Consider the following 15,638-nt stretch of genomic DNA (forward strand, 5'->3'; position numbering starts at 1 on the left):
AGATTGAAACCAGGGGCAATTTACCCTGAGCTACATCCCCAGCCCATTTTATATTTAATTATTTTTATATAGAGTCTTTCTAATTTGCTTGGGGACTCTCTTAGTTGCTGAGGCTGGCTTTGAACTTGTGATCCCCATGAGCCTCTGTGATTACAGGTGTGTGCCACAGTACCCAGGTCTTTTGTCTATTTTTTAATCATGTTATTTGTGGGGTCTTGTTTGTTTTTTGTTTCATTTCTGTTATTTCATTTATGAATTTCTTATAAGTTATGGATACTAACCCATTATTGGACATATGATTTATAAATATTTCTTCTCCATTCTATGGATTGCCTTTTCATTCTTTGAAAAGGAAATTATTTTCTTTGCTATGAAGAAAGTTTTTAATTTGACGTACTTCTTATTTTTATTTTTGCTTTTATTGCTTGTGCTTTTGGGGCCATGTCCAAAAAAAAAAAAAAATGCCAAGATTAATGTCATGACGCTTTCTTCTATGTTTTCTTCTAAAAGTTTTATGGTTCAGGTCTTAAGGTCAAGTCTTTAATTCATTTTGAATTGATAATAGTGAGCATACACTACCCAGATTTTCCATTATATTTGCATAAAATAAATAAGAGGAATCTGGACAAACTGGTATTATCAGTATGTGAAAATATTAGTTTGTTGAAAGTAACATTTAATGGTTACTAAAATTGAAGTTAGTGATAAATCTTTAAATAAAACTTCCCATAACTTATTCCATAAGGATGAATCTCTGTTCTAAACTTCACAGGGAGAGACAGTACAGACTCTTTTGGAATCCACCTGACAGTTTAACAGCTAACAGGATAGCAAACCTGTCCTTGCTGGGGCCATATGGTCCTCATTTTACACCTTGAAGCCATTTCTTTTGATCTTTACTCACTAGTAATCATAGCAAAGAAAACATTTTTTTTTAACTTTCTCATATCATAAAAAAGACATTTTAAAAATGCCCATAGGATCTTATTATCAATATAAAGCTGATTTATGTAATATGATATAGGGATATTCAACATCAATTTTAGAGATATAGTCTTAATATTAGATCATAGTATAATAGAATATTTCCCAGCATCCAAGTTTTCATATACTTTTTTAACTGAGTTTCTCTCTCCTCTCTCTTTTCACACACACACACACGCACACACACACACATACAATGATGGAAGATTGTATTTTATACAAAATTTTTTCCTAATATGTATTCATTAATACCTGAAAAAATCATATGTTTTGTCAAAATACATTTAATTTTAAGGAATGTAAAAACATTTTTTTGTATACAAAGTGCCATTCATATTAATTCACTAAACATAAAAGTTTGGTGAATGTTATGCTTCTTTATTGCCATTAGTACACAAAACTTGGTAGATCAAATCATTACAGTTATGAAAAATATCACATTACCTGCCATGCAAGCATTTCAAGAAATGCTTTTTCCCTCAGAAAATTTGCTTTCTCACTTTTAACAATAATTATTTCATTAATTTTCATAACTGATTAAATTCATCCCTCCCTTATTCATCCATTTAATTTTTCAGTGAGCCCTTGAAATATATTTAACTGAAAAAGTAGAAAGCAATCTGATGAGGACTTCTAACAGCATAATAAGAACGAATTGGGACCTGTGTTTACCCATTTTGTCCTCTCTTCTAATTAATTGTAAGATGGAGTGTCCCTCTAATTATCAGAAGCAAATCCATTTTTCCCTTTTTTTCCTGTGTGTCCCCATCTCTCTCCTGCATATGTCAAGGTTATTTCTTTCTATATAATCTTTGCTATCGAAACATGTCATGATTATATTATTTCTCACATATTCTTGGTGATAAGCAGCATTTGGGGAAATTAGTTAGCTGTACACCTATCCCATGGTACTGACTTGGAGTCTATAGGAAAAGAAAAGAGAACTTGGACATTTGAAAAAAACTCCAGGTGATTCTCATCAGAGATATTGAGGAGGTCCTGCTGGTTAGTGTCATCTCTGCTGGCCACGTATCTCTGCAGACTACACACATATTTCTCTATCATACTTTACAGTTAAACTTCTTTCAAATAATGGTCTCTCAGACATCTCTAAGTCCCTTTCATTTATCATTCCATTTTCTCTTGCTAGCCTGATATTTCCACTGATCTTCTCATTAGTTGAATACACCAAAAACTACTCATTTGCCCAATCAGGAACTGGAACATTTCTTGGGCCCCTTTCTTGCTTCACACACTTTGATCTGGGAGTTTACTGGATTGGTTTGGTCCATCTCTGTCCTTCTCAGTGGAAACCCTCTTCTATACTTATTTGCTCTTCTGACCCGGACCATGAAGGACCTTCCTGACTTGCCTCCTGCTTCCATTTTTTCTCTGCTCCAAACATCTTTTCACATAACTTTCAGAATTTTCTTACCAAAACATATCTGTGATAATTTTAGTCACCTATTTAAAATCAACTTTAAATTCTCATTACACTTAAAAAAAAATCTAGACTACTTTTTATGGTTTAAAAGGTCCTGATTCATTAGTATCATTTATTTTATTTAAATATTCACTTACTCATGTGTTTCAAGAAATACTTATAGTATGCCAACCTGCTATGTGCTTAAACCCTGTGTAGACTCTGGAGAACAAGGAAGAAAACAAATATGGTCCCTGTTGTTCTGGAATTTACACTATAGAAGATGTACAATAAACAATAGACCAATTTTAGATTATGGGAGGAAATAAATAGATGGCTGTTATAGACAACAAAGGGGTCATTTAGGAGTGAACCATCTGAGAAAGCAATATATGAACTTAAATCTGAAGGACAGTAATGAGCTAGGTGTTTAGAGACACCACCCATCCCACCACCCGCCAAAAGTACTCTTGGAAAAAGATAAATAAGCTACAAATGGCTTGGGGTGAAAAAGAGTTGGAGGGGTTCTAGGAGGTGGCAGGGAATAATAAGACTGCAGAGCAGAAGAGAAAGGAAGAGTCAGTCATAAACCCAAGGAGGCAAACAGAAGCCAGAAATATTGTGGCTACGTAGGCTATCATGAAGACTGGGGGATTTTCTTTTTTCAAGTACATGAGGAATCAATTAAGGCATTTGAAGAAGAGAAGTAGATGATTGTTTGATTTATACAACTGCCTGTGGGTTGAGGGGCAAGGTGTGAGAGGAGGGAGCTATTTTAACTTTCCCCTCAATCTACTTGTATGCAGAGTGCTCTAGCTGCAGTGATCATATCTAGTTCCCTCAGAAACCCAAGCATTCTGGAAGACAGCAGCAGCACATGTTCCCCTCATCTCAAATACTCCTGGGTGTCTGTCTTTCTCATGAAGCAGCTTGTGCATTAAATGTTTATTGAGTCATTCTGTAGCAACACAACTGAGAGTTTAATGCCATTATTACAAAGTACCATAAACTTGTTCTTTATCATTAACTGAATTCTGACATCTCTCTCTTTCTCTCCCTCTGCCTCTCTTTTTCTCTGTCTTATTTTAAACTGTATACTCCCCCAAGAAATTTTAAGTCCTATGTGGTCGGATGTCATGCTTCTCTTGTATCACCAGTGCTGGGTTGATAGGGAGAAAGATGAAAGCCATGCTTACAATTTAGAACATTATTTCTGCAGCGATAAAAACAGTGGCCACAGACACATGTTTAGCAGCTCCAAATCTCAGCCGAATAATGTGGTTTTCATAAAAATATAACCAATTTTACTCTTCCATTATTATTTAATTTTTAATAAAGTCCTCATATCCCATGGTTTATCAGGAAACTTTAACTTAGAAATAGTGGAACATGGTGCTTCAGATAAGTTGACACTGAGCTATCCCTCATCCCAACATTCAAGACTATAATTTTCATCTCTTGCCACTTCTGTGTTGCCCTGGAGTCCAAGAATCTTACTGAAGCCTCTAAATTCTTCAGTCACTTAATCCATAAGTCACTAATTCAAATGTCTACAAAGAGCCAAGAATTTAATTGAGAGCATTGAATGCTGCTGTTTTGTATAATTGGGTGTGGTGGGAGCAAATGGAGATTTTTCTTTCTTGTAAGGGGGCTGTGGAGTGATTCTGTGCCAGTGTATAGCAATCCTAAAAGGAAAACCAAAAATGAAACATCCATTTGTGTCTAAGAACATTGTATTGACTACCACCTATAGAGAAAGAAACCCACCCTCTCCCCAATTTAGAGCTTTGGAAGACAATACCAATTACAATTCAGAAGAACCTGAAATACTACATAGAAAGAAACAACAGAGACTTAGAGTGAGATTTAAGTCTTTACCAGAAAACTACAGTTCATGGAATTTTTAAAAACAAGGTAGAATGAACTGTGTTATGAAAAGATGAGAAAAGGTAAGAAAAAGAACATTGAGAAAAAGGCTCTTCAATGAAGCAATGAAAATGGTTCTTTTTGGAGAACTATTTTGATTCCTTTAGAGTGATATACATGAAGTTTTAAAAGATCTATTTTTAACTAGATGATGAAAAAAAACAATATTGCTTTTGAGAAATTGTGGGAAAAAAAGACAATTAATCATAATACACATGTATAAAAGAGCAAATATACCACTACCACAACCCCACCCTTTTGGGAATCAGAGAAATCTTTCTTAAAGATTTTTATATAGTATTTTTTTTAAGTGTCTTGTGAATATACCTGATGGTGACATTCACTTCAGTGTGTGTGTGTGTGTGTGTGTGTGTGTGTGTATATATATATATATATATATATATATATATATATATATATATATATGAAAATTAGATCTTGATATAGAAGGCTCTTCTACAAGACTTTTTTGGTTCATAAGTGTATGACTGGGTGAGATGTGCCTTCCTCTAAACCTTGGCATGTTACCCATCTGATATGGGGGGAAAATAAAGAAAGAAAAAAAAATACTGCTATACAAAATAAGCTATACAAAAAAAAATACTGCTATACAAAAATAATACAAAAGGACAAGTACCGTTTGTCCCACCCACATTAGGTATCTAGAGAAGTCAAATTCACAGAAACAAAAAATAGAATGAGTTGGTCTGGAGTCTGGGGCATGGGTTGCAGGGAGAGGGACTGAGGAATTATTTGTAAAGGGCACATAGTTTCAGTTTTAGAAGATAAATAAGGCTTCAGAGAAATATGGGAGTGATGTTTGAGGAACAATACAAATAAACCAAATAGTGCTGCACTGTTCAATTAAGAAAGGTTAACATGAAGAAAGATATGTCATATATATTTTAAAAATGAAAACACTACTTTAAAAATAAAGCATAAATATTCTGTAGTCCCAATTATACATATATAATTTAATTTAAATGATTTTAATGAATTGTTCCAATGCATTTGTTGCTAACTTTAAATTTTTAATTATTTTGAAGCAAAAATAAACAATACTCATAATTTTCTGTGTTAATGGCAATAAACAAATGTTAGGAAAATGATTCTGATCTCTAAGAGAACACATTATAATTCTTTTTTAGAATAACAACTGTTTGACAGATAATTAATCATTCAAGATAAATCTAATGACCAAAAAACAATCTGCCTTTATTTCTCAAAACAATAACTTTGACCTCAAATTCTGAAACTGACAGGGTGATTTTACTCTCTGAGCAAATATAATACAGAACATTTTTAAGGGAAGCAGATATACCAAATACCCAGGTGATTCATTTTTTATTAAATTTTAAAATCAAAATAACCAACTTTACCACAGGAATGAATTAAAGCAGATATAATTACTAAGATTTTTGTCCTTAAGAGATAAAGATAATTAAGATAAATATAATGGCTCTATTTCTCTTTAATGTGTACTTTATGTATTAGTTACCTGCTTAAAATTCTATTTACACACACACACACCCCTATATATTCAAAATTATTTTTAGTTAATAATGACAAATTAAATTTATTTAATCTTATCTGTATTTTTTACATTAAGAGATTAAACAAAGATCAAGGTCAGCATCAACCCACATTAAACTAAATTGATACATGTAAGAGATTTCTCCTGAAATATAGTGAGAAGATAATTGGAAATTTAAAAAAAAAATTATAAACTGTACTAAAAAATATTTTCTGACTATATTAAAGTAGATGCCATTCATATTTTAGATTTAAGAAATTACTCTTTGATTTATTATATTCCCTGAAACTATTCAGAACAAAAATAACAATTATGGTGCTACAGCATGCATCTCCAACATATTTATACCTCTTTCTAGACTTCATAGGTGTATACTTATTCATTCAAGAAATGAGTGTTAACCATTATTTTGATACCTGAAAATAAAATCATTTGTAGGCCAAAAGTTACAAAAGGATAACTTATAATTCAATCCACAATTCTAAGGCAGAATCGAAATAAGGTCCTTATCAGAAGATTTTCTTGGGATTGGCAGTTGTTAATTGACATTTGTTTCTACTATGTAATGCTGATTGGTGTGCAACCTTTTATAGCTAAAATAGGGATTGATGGAAAGAAAATGTATGTGTACCTCCTTAATGCAGCAGTATGAAAGCCCATAAAAGAATAATTCACAAACCCAAACACAAGGAGGGAGAGAGAAAGGGAGGAAAGTTATTTTTTTGCTTCCCTTGAGCAAACATGTAATTTCCATGATTTCTTTTTAATGACTGCGGTCTGTGGCCAGTAGGCACTGATTTATGAAAAGCTGTAAAAGATCAGGTGGAACTCTGTAGGACATCGTTTACAGCTGCACGGATTGAAACCTATCTAATTTGTCTAGTAAAAGTGTGAGCTCACGGTGCACATCACCCGGCCTATAAATTTCCCCTTCAGACCTAACGTCTGGGGCTGGGTCTAAAAAAATCGCAAGGCTCGCAGCTGCTCAAAAGCCCAGATTCCCTTGGTGCGCATGAAGAGACATCACAGGCTCTTCACAGTGAGAGACAAATTCCTATCCATTGATAAACTCTCCAGATGTCCTCTCAGAGGAGGAAAGAAACCAATTTTTATTCGAAATCCCCAGAGAAATCCTGGAAGTGGAAAAATGATACTTTGTGGGGCTGGTTATTCTGAGGTCACTGGCATTAACTTAGGTCATTTTTTTTGTCTTGGTTGTACTTTGATCCAAGTCATAAACAGAAAAACTCAGTTGGGGTCACTCTAATCCCTAATCCGCACGTCCTGTTCTATTTCAATTTGTTTATACTAATTTTCTCCAAACTCTTGTTGAGCCTGTGTTGAGTTTAAAAATACAGACCATTTTGAGTTAAGAAGAAAACATTATGCATTTTGTTATTAGGCACACTTCATAAATATTCTGAATAAATGTCCTGGGGTTTGATTCTTTGTACCCACAAACCCATAAATAAAAAAGTATTACTATTCTTGGGACTAAGAGTAGACATTTGGTTCTGTTAATACAGCTACTGTTAACATAGAAACTGTGATGAGTGTGTGTGTGTGTGTGTGTGTGTGCACGTGTGCAAGTGTGCCTGCTCGCCTGTGGATTTTAGTATCCTATTGTTTCATTTCTTGACATCACTTCATTATTCTTGTAAAATTTTCTAACACCTTATTTAATACTATTTCTATCAACTTCAATTACTGTTTCAATGACTTATCTAAAGAGTTTGATATAATATCTACTGTTTGCTAGTGACAAAAGCTTTTTCACTTATGGTAGCTATCTTAAAACAATCAGAATAGTTTGTAAGTTTTGGAACTTGGATTGAATATTTGTATTTGTAATTCTTGAAGTGTTTCAGAAAATAACAAAAGATAAGAAACTTTTAACTTCAAAAAAATGAATTTACTTTGATTCTTTTATAGATGAGTAATTTAGAGAATCATAGAAAATTAGTCATAAATATTTCAGAAAGGAATAATTTTTAAAATGTCGTATTTTATAGTTTCTTGGGCAGCACTAACGAAAAGGAGATTAATACTCTTTAAAATATGCCTGATTTTTGTCTGCTTTTTAGATAACCTCTTAAAGTTAGTTAAAACTAAATCATATCACGTAAATATAAATTATTGACTCTATAGTTAAATTTTTAAATTTATAATTTAAATACAATATAGAAGAACCTCAGTTGTCAAGATTAGTTTAAAGAGAGAGAAGATAGAAAAATCCTCGACTTTCAACTCTCCTTCAGTTTACAAATGATCAGGATAGGGAAAGAAATAGCTATTGATCTTTATTTTTCACAGTATGGAAATAGCAACAGAACCAAAATGCAATCTTACCATTTTTTTCCTTAAACTCCACATTAAAATCTGACCATTTTAATATAATAATTTTAATGCATCCCCATAAATACCTAGATGTGCAGTCAATTTACAGGTTCTCATGTGCTCTGGGCAATAGCATGTCGGTTTAGGGCATGATCTAAAAATCATAATGTACCTTCCCAATTATAAAGTAGAGATTAGGCTGTGATGCATCTAGTTGAAATGCTAATAACATTTTATTACAATAATGGACACTGAAATGCCAGAAAGCAGGATAGCACATCCATTTACAAACACTAGCTATGGAATCATTGTGAGCTTATAAAAGTTATTGATTTTTCTAATGAGGGCCCTAACAATGCCAATTTGACAGGGTTGTTGCACTGTGTACATATTATGTGATAAACTTCTAGTTACTCAAAGTGGTAATTAACAAGGTCACTGCATTCCTAGTATTTGACATACAGTGGCATTTACTACATAATGTACTTTTAAAAATTTTAGAAATATAAACCATTTCATTGAGTTTGTTACCTTAAGTTGGAATAATGAACAGCTAACAGAGCATGCTCAGTATAAGGCAGCATCACTGTAAGTATGGCCTACATGTGCTCCTTTAATCTACAATTGTGGAAAACCTGTATTATTTCCAACATCACCATTTTACAGGTGAGAAAACCAAAGATAAAAAGCCCTCAGAATCACACAGGTGGAGTGTGTCATGCCCAGGATTCATCTCAGGCCTTAGGGTTCCAGTATCTATTCAATGAACCACAATACTTCATGGCATGTAAAAGTCAAAGAGGCCACATCATGGAATCATAGAAAGCTCAAGAGGAAACAGGGTACATGCAATATAAACAATGTTTCACCAGAATGATACAGCATAGTGGTTAAAAGTATGGGCTCTGCTATAAAATAACATATGTGTAAATCCTGATTCTGCCTCTTTTGCCTGAAGGAACCTATATTATATTTTTTATTTTCTGCTTCCTCATTTAACATAAGGTGGCTAGAATTATTGTCTAATATTGTAAAGGATAAGGTCTTTCACATCTGTAATGTGCTTAGCTTAGTATTGAGCACATTAAAAAGGATTGGGGATTTTTGTGGCTTAGTGATTAAGTGTCCCTGGGTTCAATCCCCAGTACAAAAAAAAAAAGGGGGGCGGGAAAGAGAGACGGTGGGGGGGGGGGGGGCTTAATAGCTACTTTGTGCTCACATTCTCTTCCTTAAGAGAAAAAAAAATAAACAAAGTGTGAGGTCAATAAATTGTCTACCCAATAACTGGCCTGAGTCTTATAAGTTAAAGGACAATTAAAAAGGTCACAGAAAGCTGAAAAAAAAAAATACCCAAAGGGAGTTCACTAGCAGGCTGCTTTTCCTGGCTTTTCAGGGTTACAGATATAGTCTTCTCCATTTCCTTTATGTCATTTCTGCTTTTTTGATGCAACAGATCTCACAGGTGTTCATAGGTCTTGTGATCAGATCTGTCATTACATAGAATAACTCTAGAAGTCTCTCTTCTTAATGCTGATTTTATTACACAATATAAATCATAATCACAATTTATATTTATTTATATATCTCTGCATATATATATATATATATAGATAGATAGATAGATAGATATAAATATATACATGCATATACATATATACCATACATCATATCATATCATATTCATTTTGTGTTGTCAACTATGTATTTCATTTATTATTGCTTATCTACTGCTTTTCTACTTTTTTGGCAATTTGTCCATTATTGGCATTTGTAACATTATTTATATCTGTACTGAATTTATGTTCCTTTCTAGTTTGCTTAGATTGTTCAAACACTTTTTTAAACAGCAACCTGTACGAGGTCCACAGTAAACATTCAGTGGGCAGGATTTAATATTGAAACAACTGAACCTATCAGCAAGACCGAAAGCAAAGAATTTCTTGTCTTGTGTATGCTCTAACTGTATCCTAAATTATACCCTTTTTGTTAATGATTAAACAAATTGAATTATTAAAAAATGTATGGGTATATTTATGCCTTTCACAGGCAAAGCTTCAGTGATTTCAAAAGCAGTCATGAGTCCAGAGGGGAGCACTTAGACAGGATGATTACACAGTCTTCTCCCAGGCTGCCAGCTTGAACAGATGAAGACTTCATGGCAGATCAATTCGACAAATAAACAGGAACACCATGTGAAATCTGGAAGTTCCTACTGATGATGGTGTTAAATTTTGACACATGGCAACTCTGCTGAGTCCTGATCTCTCTCCCTTTGGTATTTTCTTTTCTCACAGGCCATCAAACCTTCTTCTGGACCAAAGCAATGTGGATATCACTACCTTCCGCACGACAGGTGACTGGCTTAATGGAGTGCGGACAGCACACTGCAAGGAAATCTTCACAGGCGTGGAGTACAGTTCTTGTGACACCATAGCCAAGATTTCCACAGAGTAAGAAATATTTATTAAGAAGGATGAATGATTATGAACTTTCTACTGAACACACCTGTTCTGGATTAATGTGTTATAAACATAACTTGTACCTCTGAAGTACAAGCCCAGTGTCTCCTGTATGCACTGGGCTGGTCCCTGGACCTTCTTGTGACCTTTCTAGATTAATATGTGATGAGGATTCTTCCTTTCATGAGTGAGCCCCAGGACAGGTGACTACTTGGTACTCTGGTGTTCATATACACCCATGAACCCAAGCTCTTATTTTAAAGTATAGACAACATAGCATGATGGTTTTTATATAATAAGAATTGTTATTTTTAAATAAATAAATCCATTTTAATGTGCTATATTTCTGAGACAGTGATCATTTGGTATCAGGAATCTTTTGATATAAGAAACTCCTGGATTTAAGCAAAGGGGATTTGTATAGAATTTAGTGAATCCAGTGAGTAATCATAAAAATTTGTCATCACTCACAAGATGTGGTAATTGGACACTTGAAAGTAAAGAGCTGAGAAAGTTCCATCCTTCATATCTACATGAATGAGGGCCAGTTTACTTCATTTCCTAACCTTACTGCATCTTTTTTTTTTCTTTTGTTGCTCAGTAACTTTTCCTATTTTCTATGCACAAAGCTAACAGTGGCTTTCTAAACTCTAAGTCATACTTTCATTCAACTGGCCAGGGAATAACTATAAATTCTGAGTCCCCAGGAAAGAATCCAGGACTGGCTTACTTTCACTTGTAGATTGGAACCTTCAAAGTAATATATTTGTAGTTATTTGTCAGTTTTGTTCCAAATAAGAAATATGAGATATCGTGGACCTGTTTCTAGTAGGGGCCCTTTCTTGAAGGCAAGATGGAGAAATGTCCCCCCAAAAAGAGGTTCATACTTGGCAAATACACCAAAAGTTGTTCAGTATGTTGCAGCTTGCATAGTCTGTTGGGAAACTATGTTCATACTTCTTCAGTCTTCCCGTCTTTGCTTTGGTCCATTAACAAAACCCATTAGACCTCTCAAGTTTCCTCAAACTTATCTTTTCCAAATAATACTTGAATATTTAAATGTTATTGAATATATACAGATTTCTATCATCACACTGTCAACCATTTAAACAGTGACTGTGCTCAACAACAGATTAGATGTCAAAAATCAATATGTAATTTAAACATACAGGTACAAGTGCCCAAAAATTAGTGTATAATTTATGCTATGATATTTCAATCAGAAACATATAAGACCACAAAATATCTACAGGAAGGGTTTATTACTATTGAAGAGGGGGAAATAAACTCAGAATATAAACTCATGTTAATCTATTTACCATGCTTCGGAGTTCCTGTTTAAAGTGGAAGGTAATGTTTGTTGAATATAATTCTGACCCAATCAACAATAGACTTTGAGTTTCTGTATTTTGATCAGACACAGTCCCAGGATATATTCACCCATTTGAACATTTTTATAAATTCTTATTATAGTAACATAAACAGTTAGGGTTATGATATACAAGACATCTGCTTTAGAGCACAGAAGCATAACAAAGAATAAGCACAAAGTTGAATATTTGCACACCATTGCCAGATTTTCAAAGGGAAAGTTATGCAAATGTTTATTATAAAAAAATACCAACACTCAGAGCTTTTAGATAATGAAACACTATATTGAAGTGGATGAGGCAGAACACTGTTAATAAGATTAACTGCTAGTTCATAATTTACATAGAGTCAGCATTATAAGCTGTGGCTGTGGTAAGAAAGCTATTTGCTCAAAAAAGATGCAATGGCAGCATTTGTTATACTTCTAAGTGAGTGACATACTTATGTCAACAGTACAGTGTTGGACGTTAAACTCTTTTTGGCTGTGTAGAATATTTCCCTTCATTGCTACTTGTGTTTGAACAATCTACAAATAAATGTTCAAGCTGAAAGCTGACTTTTCTGGAAAGACTAGGCTCTTGTGGGTTTCTTCTTCATACTGAGCAGATGTCTCAGATTTTTCTGTATTTAGAATAGTGTTAGATTCCCATGTATTTCCCTGAAACTCCTCAAAAGGAATTGTTTTCTTCCTTAAGTCACCACAATGTTGTGTTCCTCATGCTCCTATTTTATATTACAAAAATGAGTATTTGTGAAAGTTCTTTATACACTGATAATTGAGGCAAATCTAATCAGGCAACATTTTCACCTTAAATCCTATAAATAAACAATTTAATGAGATATTCTTTCCTTTTGCAGCCTTGGACTTTTGCAGTTGGAGCTTGATTACTTCAATCTCTGTTTTGTTTGGGCCATACAGACTCAATTCTGACATGCTTCTGAAACTTCCCAAAATGACTCCCTTGAACAAATAACTCCAGAGATTCTCCTAAAGAGTTTCCTAAGATGAATATTGCATTTCTTTTGTTTTTTTCCCATTTAGATGATGAAATCACGGAGAAAGGTCAATGGAGTTTTGCCCTCCAAGAAATATTTATATATTCTAATTAATTTAGGGATTTCATTGAAATGCAAACTACTCATCTACCTTTCAAATAAAGCTCAAAATGTATGCAGTTTTATTCAATAAACATATTTTAAGGTATTATTTCATAGTGTTAAATGAATTTAGGAAGGTCAAAATGAGCAAGGAAGAGAGAAAAGGAAAGGGAGAGGGACAACAGCTGTGGAAAACGAAAAGAGAATCAAGTGTTGGAATGAAGACCAGATAAATTGCTCTCTGCCCTTACTCTGCACCCTATAATGCCATTTTCCAAGTGTGGTCCCCTGTCCCTTTGTTTCTGAAGTTCCAGATAACAGATTAGCCTCTGGTCTCAGTCTTTAACTGTTCCACAGTCTTCAACTTTTTCATACTTCTTCTGAATAGGATTACACAAAAGAGGAGAGCCCACATGGCATGTTATTGAGACTTCTGGTTAGCTGGGTATTCAGGATGATTTTGGACACGGCAGAATGGAGGGTAGAAAATATATTATAGCAAGCAACAGAAACAGTAGAGGGTACAAGAAAATCAACAAAGGGATAACTAAAAGGAATAGTTTATTTAATTATATTTTTCAAGGTCTAATACAATCTTCTTTTTTTAATGGTGCTGGGGATAAAACCTGGGGCCTCGGTATGACAGGCAAGCACTCTATCACTGAGCCACATCCCTTGGTCAAGACCCAATATAATCTTGCATTAAACATTAAAAATATATAGATCTGTTTGCTGATTGTGGGTTCCTGGACAGAATCTTAGGGTCTTATGCAGACAATTTCCAGAGGAACATGTTTGAGAGATGTATCTGTGAAGAAGTGGTGAATTCAGTTTCAAATTAAACTGTAAACTCTCTGCATCAGATTTTTTTTCCCACTACTTGAAGATGAATATTGTAGTTTAGAAGGGAAGATTAGGACCAAGCATCATGACATGTATTATAAGTCACCATGCTCAAATGTTCCAGGGTTCAGATTATTAGCATATTACGTATATTTCAATATTTTTCTGCTTTCCATATTGTCATTTATTCTTTAATAAATAAAACCAATCAGAAAGAAAGGCTATCAGTTTTCTACATGGTAATAAAGCCTTTGGGATAAAATAAGAAAGAAGAGAGAGTAGGGAGTGCAGACACAAGTGCAAGGAGACTTTATAATATGTCTTAAGAGGGGCAAGAAAGTTCTTATTAGAGGCCGAGATTTGAGTAAAGACCTCAAAGATATATTTATATGAAAAAAATATTGGGGCAGGAATAAATAGTTCATAATATACACATTTAGCTAAGTCTTTTATTCCTTAAATGAAATTCCTTATGTTTTTGTAGACTTTTAGTGCCCAATTTCTGAATTAAACTTTAAAATTTAACAGAGATGTGTTTGTTATTTTTTTTTATTGCAAAACGATTGTATAAAGAGATTTTTCCAGATATCTATAGCTGTACACACTAAAAGGCTAAAAAAAACAGCAATTTTATCATGCATCCCAGCATCATGGGTGTGCATTTGGACAGAGGTTAGGTGGGTTATTTTAAGTGCTCTCACTTTGGTGTTGATGTCAGCATTTAGCAGATGAATGAACTGATCTTGTCTGGGGAGATGGAGGCTGAATTCAGATGTCTGCCTTTGTATACAAGAGTATGCAGCAGGCCTCTGTAATGACTGTAGGTCAAGTGTTTGTACATGGCCTCTCTTGTGCCCTGGTCTCAGGATAGTCAGACTTACATGGCAGCTCTGTTGCCATGAGAATTTTTGCAGAGATAAAAAGTGGAGGAGGGGCTGGGGATGTGGCTCAAGTGGTAACACGCTTGCCTGGCATGCTCGAGGCGCTGGGTTTGATCCTCAGCACCACATAAAAATAAAGATGTGTGTCCACCGAAAACTGAAAAATAAATACTAAAAAATTCTCTCTCTCTCTCTCTCCCTCCCTCCCTCCCTCCCTCTCTCTCTCTCTCTCTCTCTCTCTCTCTCTCTCTCTTAAAAAAAAAAAAAGTGGAGGACTTCAACTTTTTAAGACCGAAGTACCGATACAATTTCACTTCTGACTTCTAACCTGTGATAGATAAAGCAGTCCCAGAGCTGGCCCTCATTTAGGCAAGGTGGATAAAACCCCAGAAAGCATGTGTGACCTTCTGTATTAGTTGGGCTTATAAATTAAAAAAAAAAATAGTTGGGCTGCAATTACAAATTATCATGCTGGCTTGAACAACAGAAACTCATTCTCTAATAATTCTGGAGGCAGAAATCTGAAATCAAAATATCAGCAAGAATACATGCGTTCCAAAGTCTCTAGGGGAGAATCCTTTCTTGGTCTTCCAGCTTCACCTGAATTCTGATGGTCTTGATTTGTTGAAATATAACTCCAATCTCTGTCTCCAATTTTATATAACTTTCCTTTCTCTGTCATTGTGTCCTTTTTTTTTATCTCTTATAGGAAAACTCTCCCTGGATTAAGTATTAATGCTAGTCCTGTAAGATATCATTTTGATCCTTGTTTTAATTACATA

At 34.2% G+C, this 15,638-nt stretch overlaps 1 protein-coding gene across 1 annotated transcript in view; it reads left to right on the forward strand.

Annotated features, from left to right (window-relative positions):
• The window catches only part of Epha3 (EPH receptor A3), a 345,157-nt gene that overhangs the window by 329,130 nt on the left and 389 nt on the right, over positions 1 to 15,638 (forward strand). The window contains exon 16 of the mRNA XM_027929113.2: positions 10,499 to 10,654. Coding sequence (XP_027784914.1) covers positions 10,499 to 10,654 — 156 coding nt within the window. The remainder of the gene's footprint in view (positions 1 to 10,498; positions 10,655 to 15,638) is intronic.

The sequence above is a fragment of the Marmota flaviventris genome, chromosome 8 (genome assembly GCF_047511675.1).
Source record: "Marmota flaviventris isolate mMarFla1 chromosome 8, mMarFla1.hap1, whole genome shotgun sequence".
Taxonomy (NCBI): domain Eukaryota; kingdom Metazoa; phylum Chordata; class Mammalia; order Rodentia; family Sciuridae; genus Marmota; species Marmota flaviventris.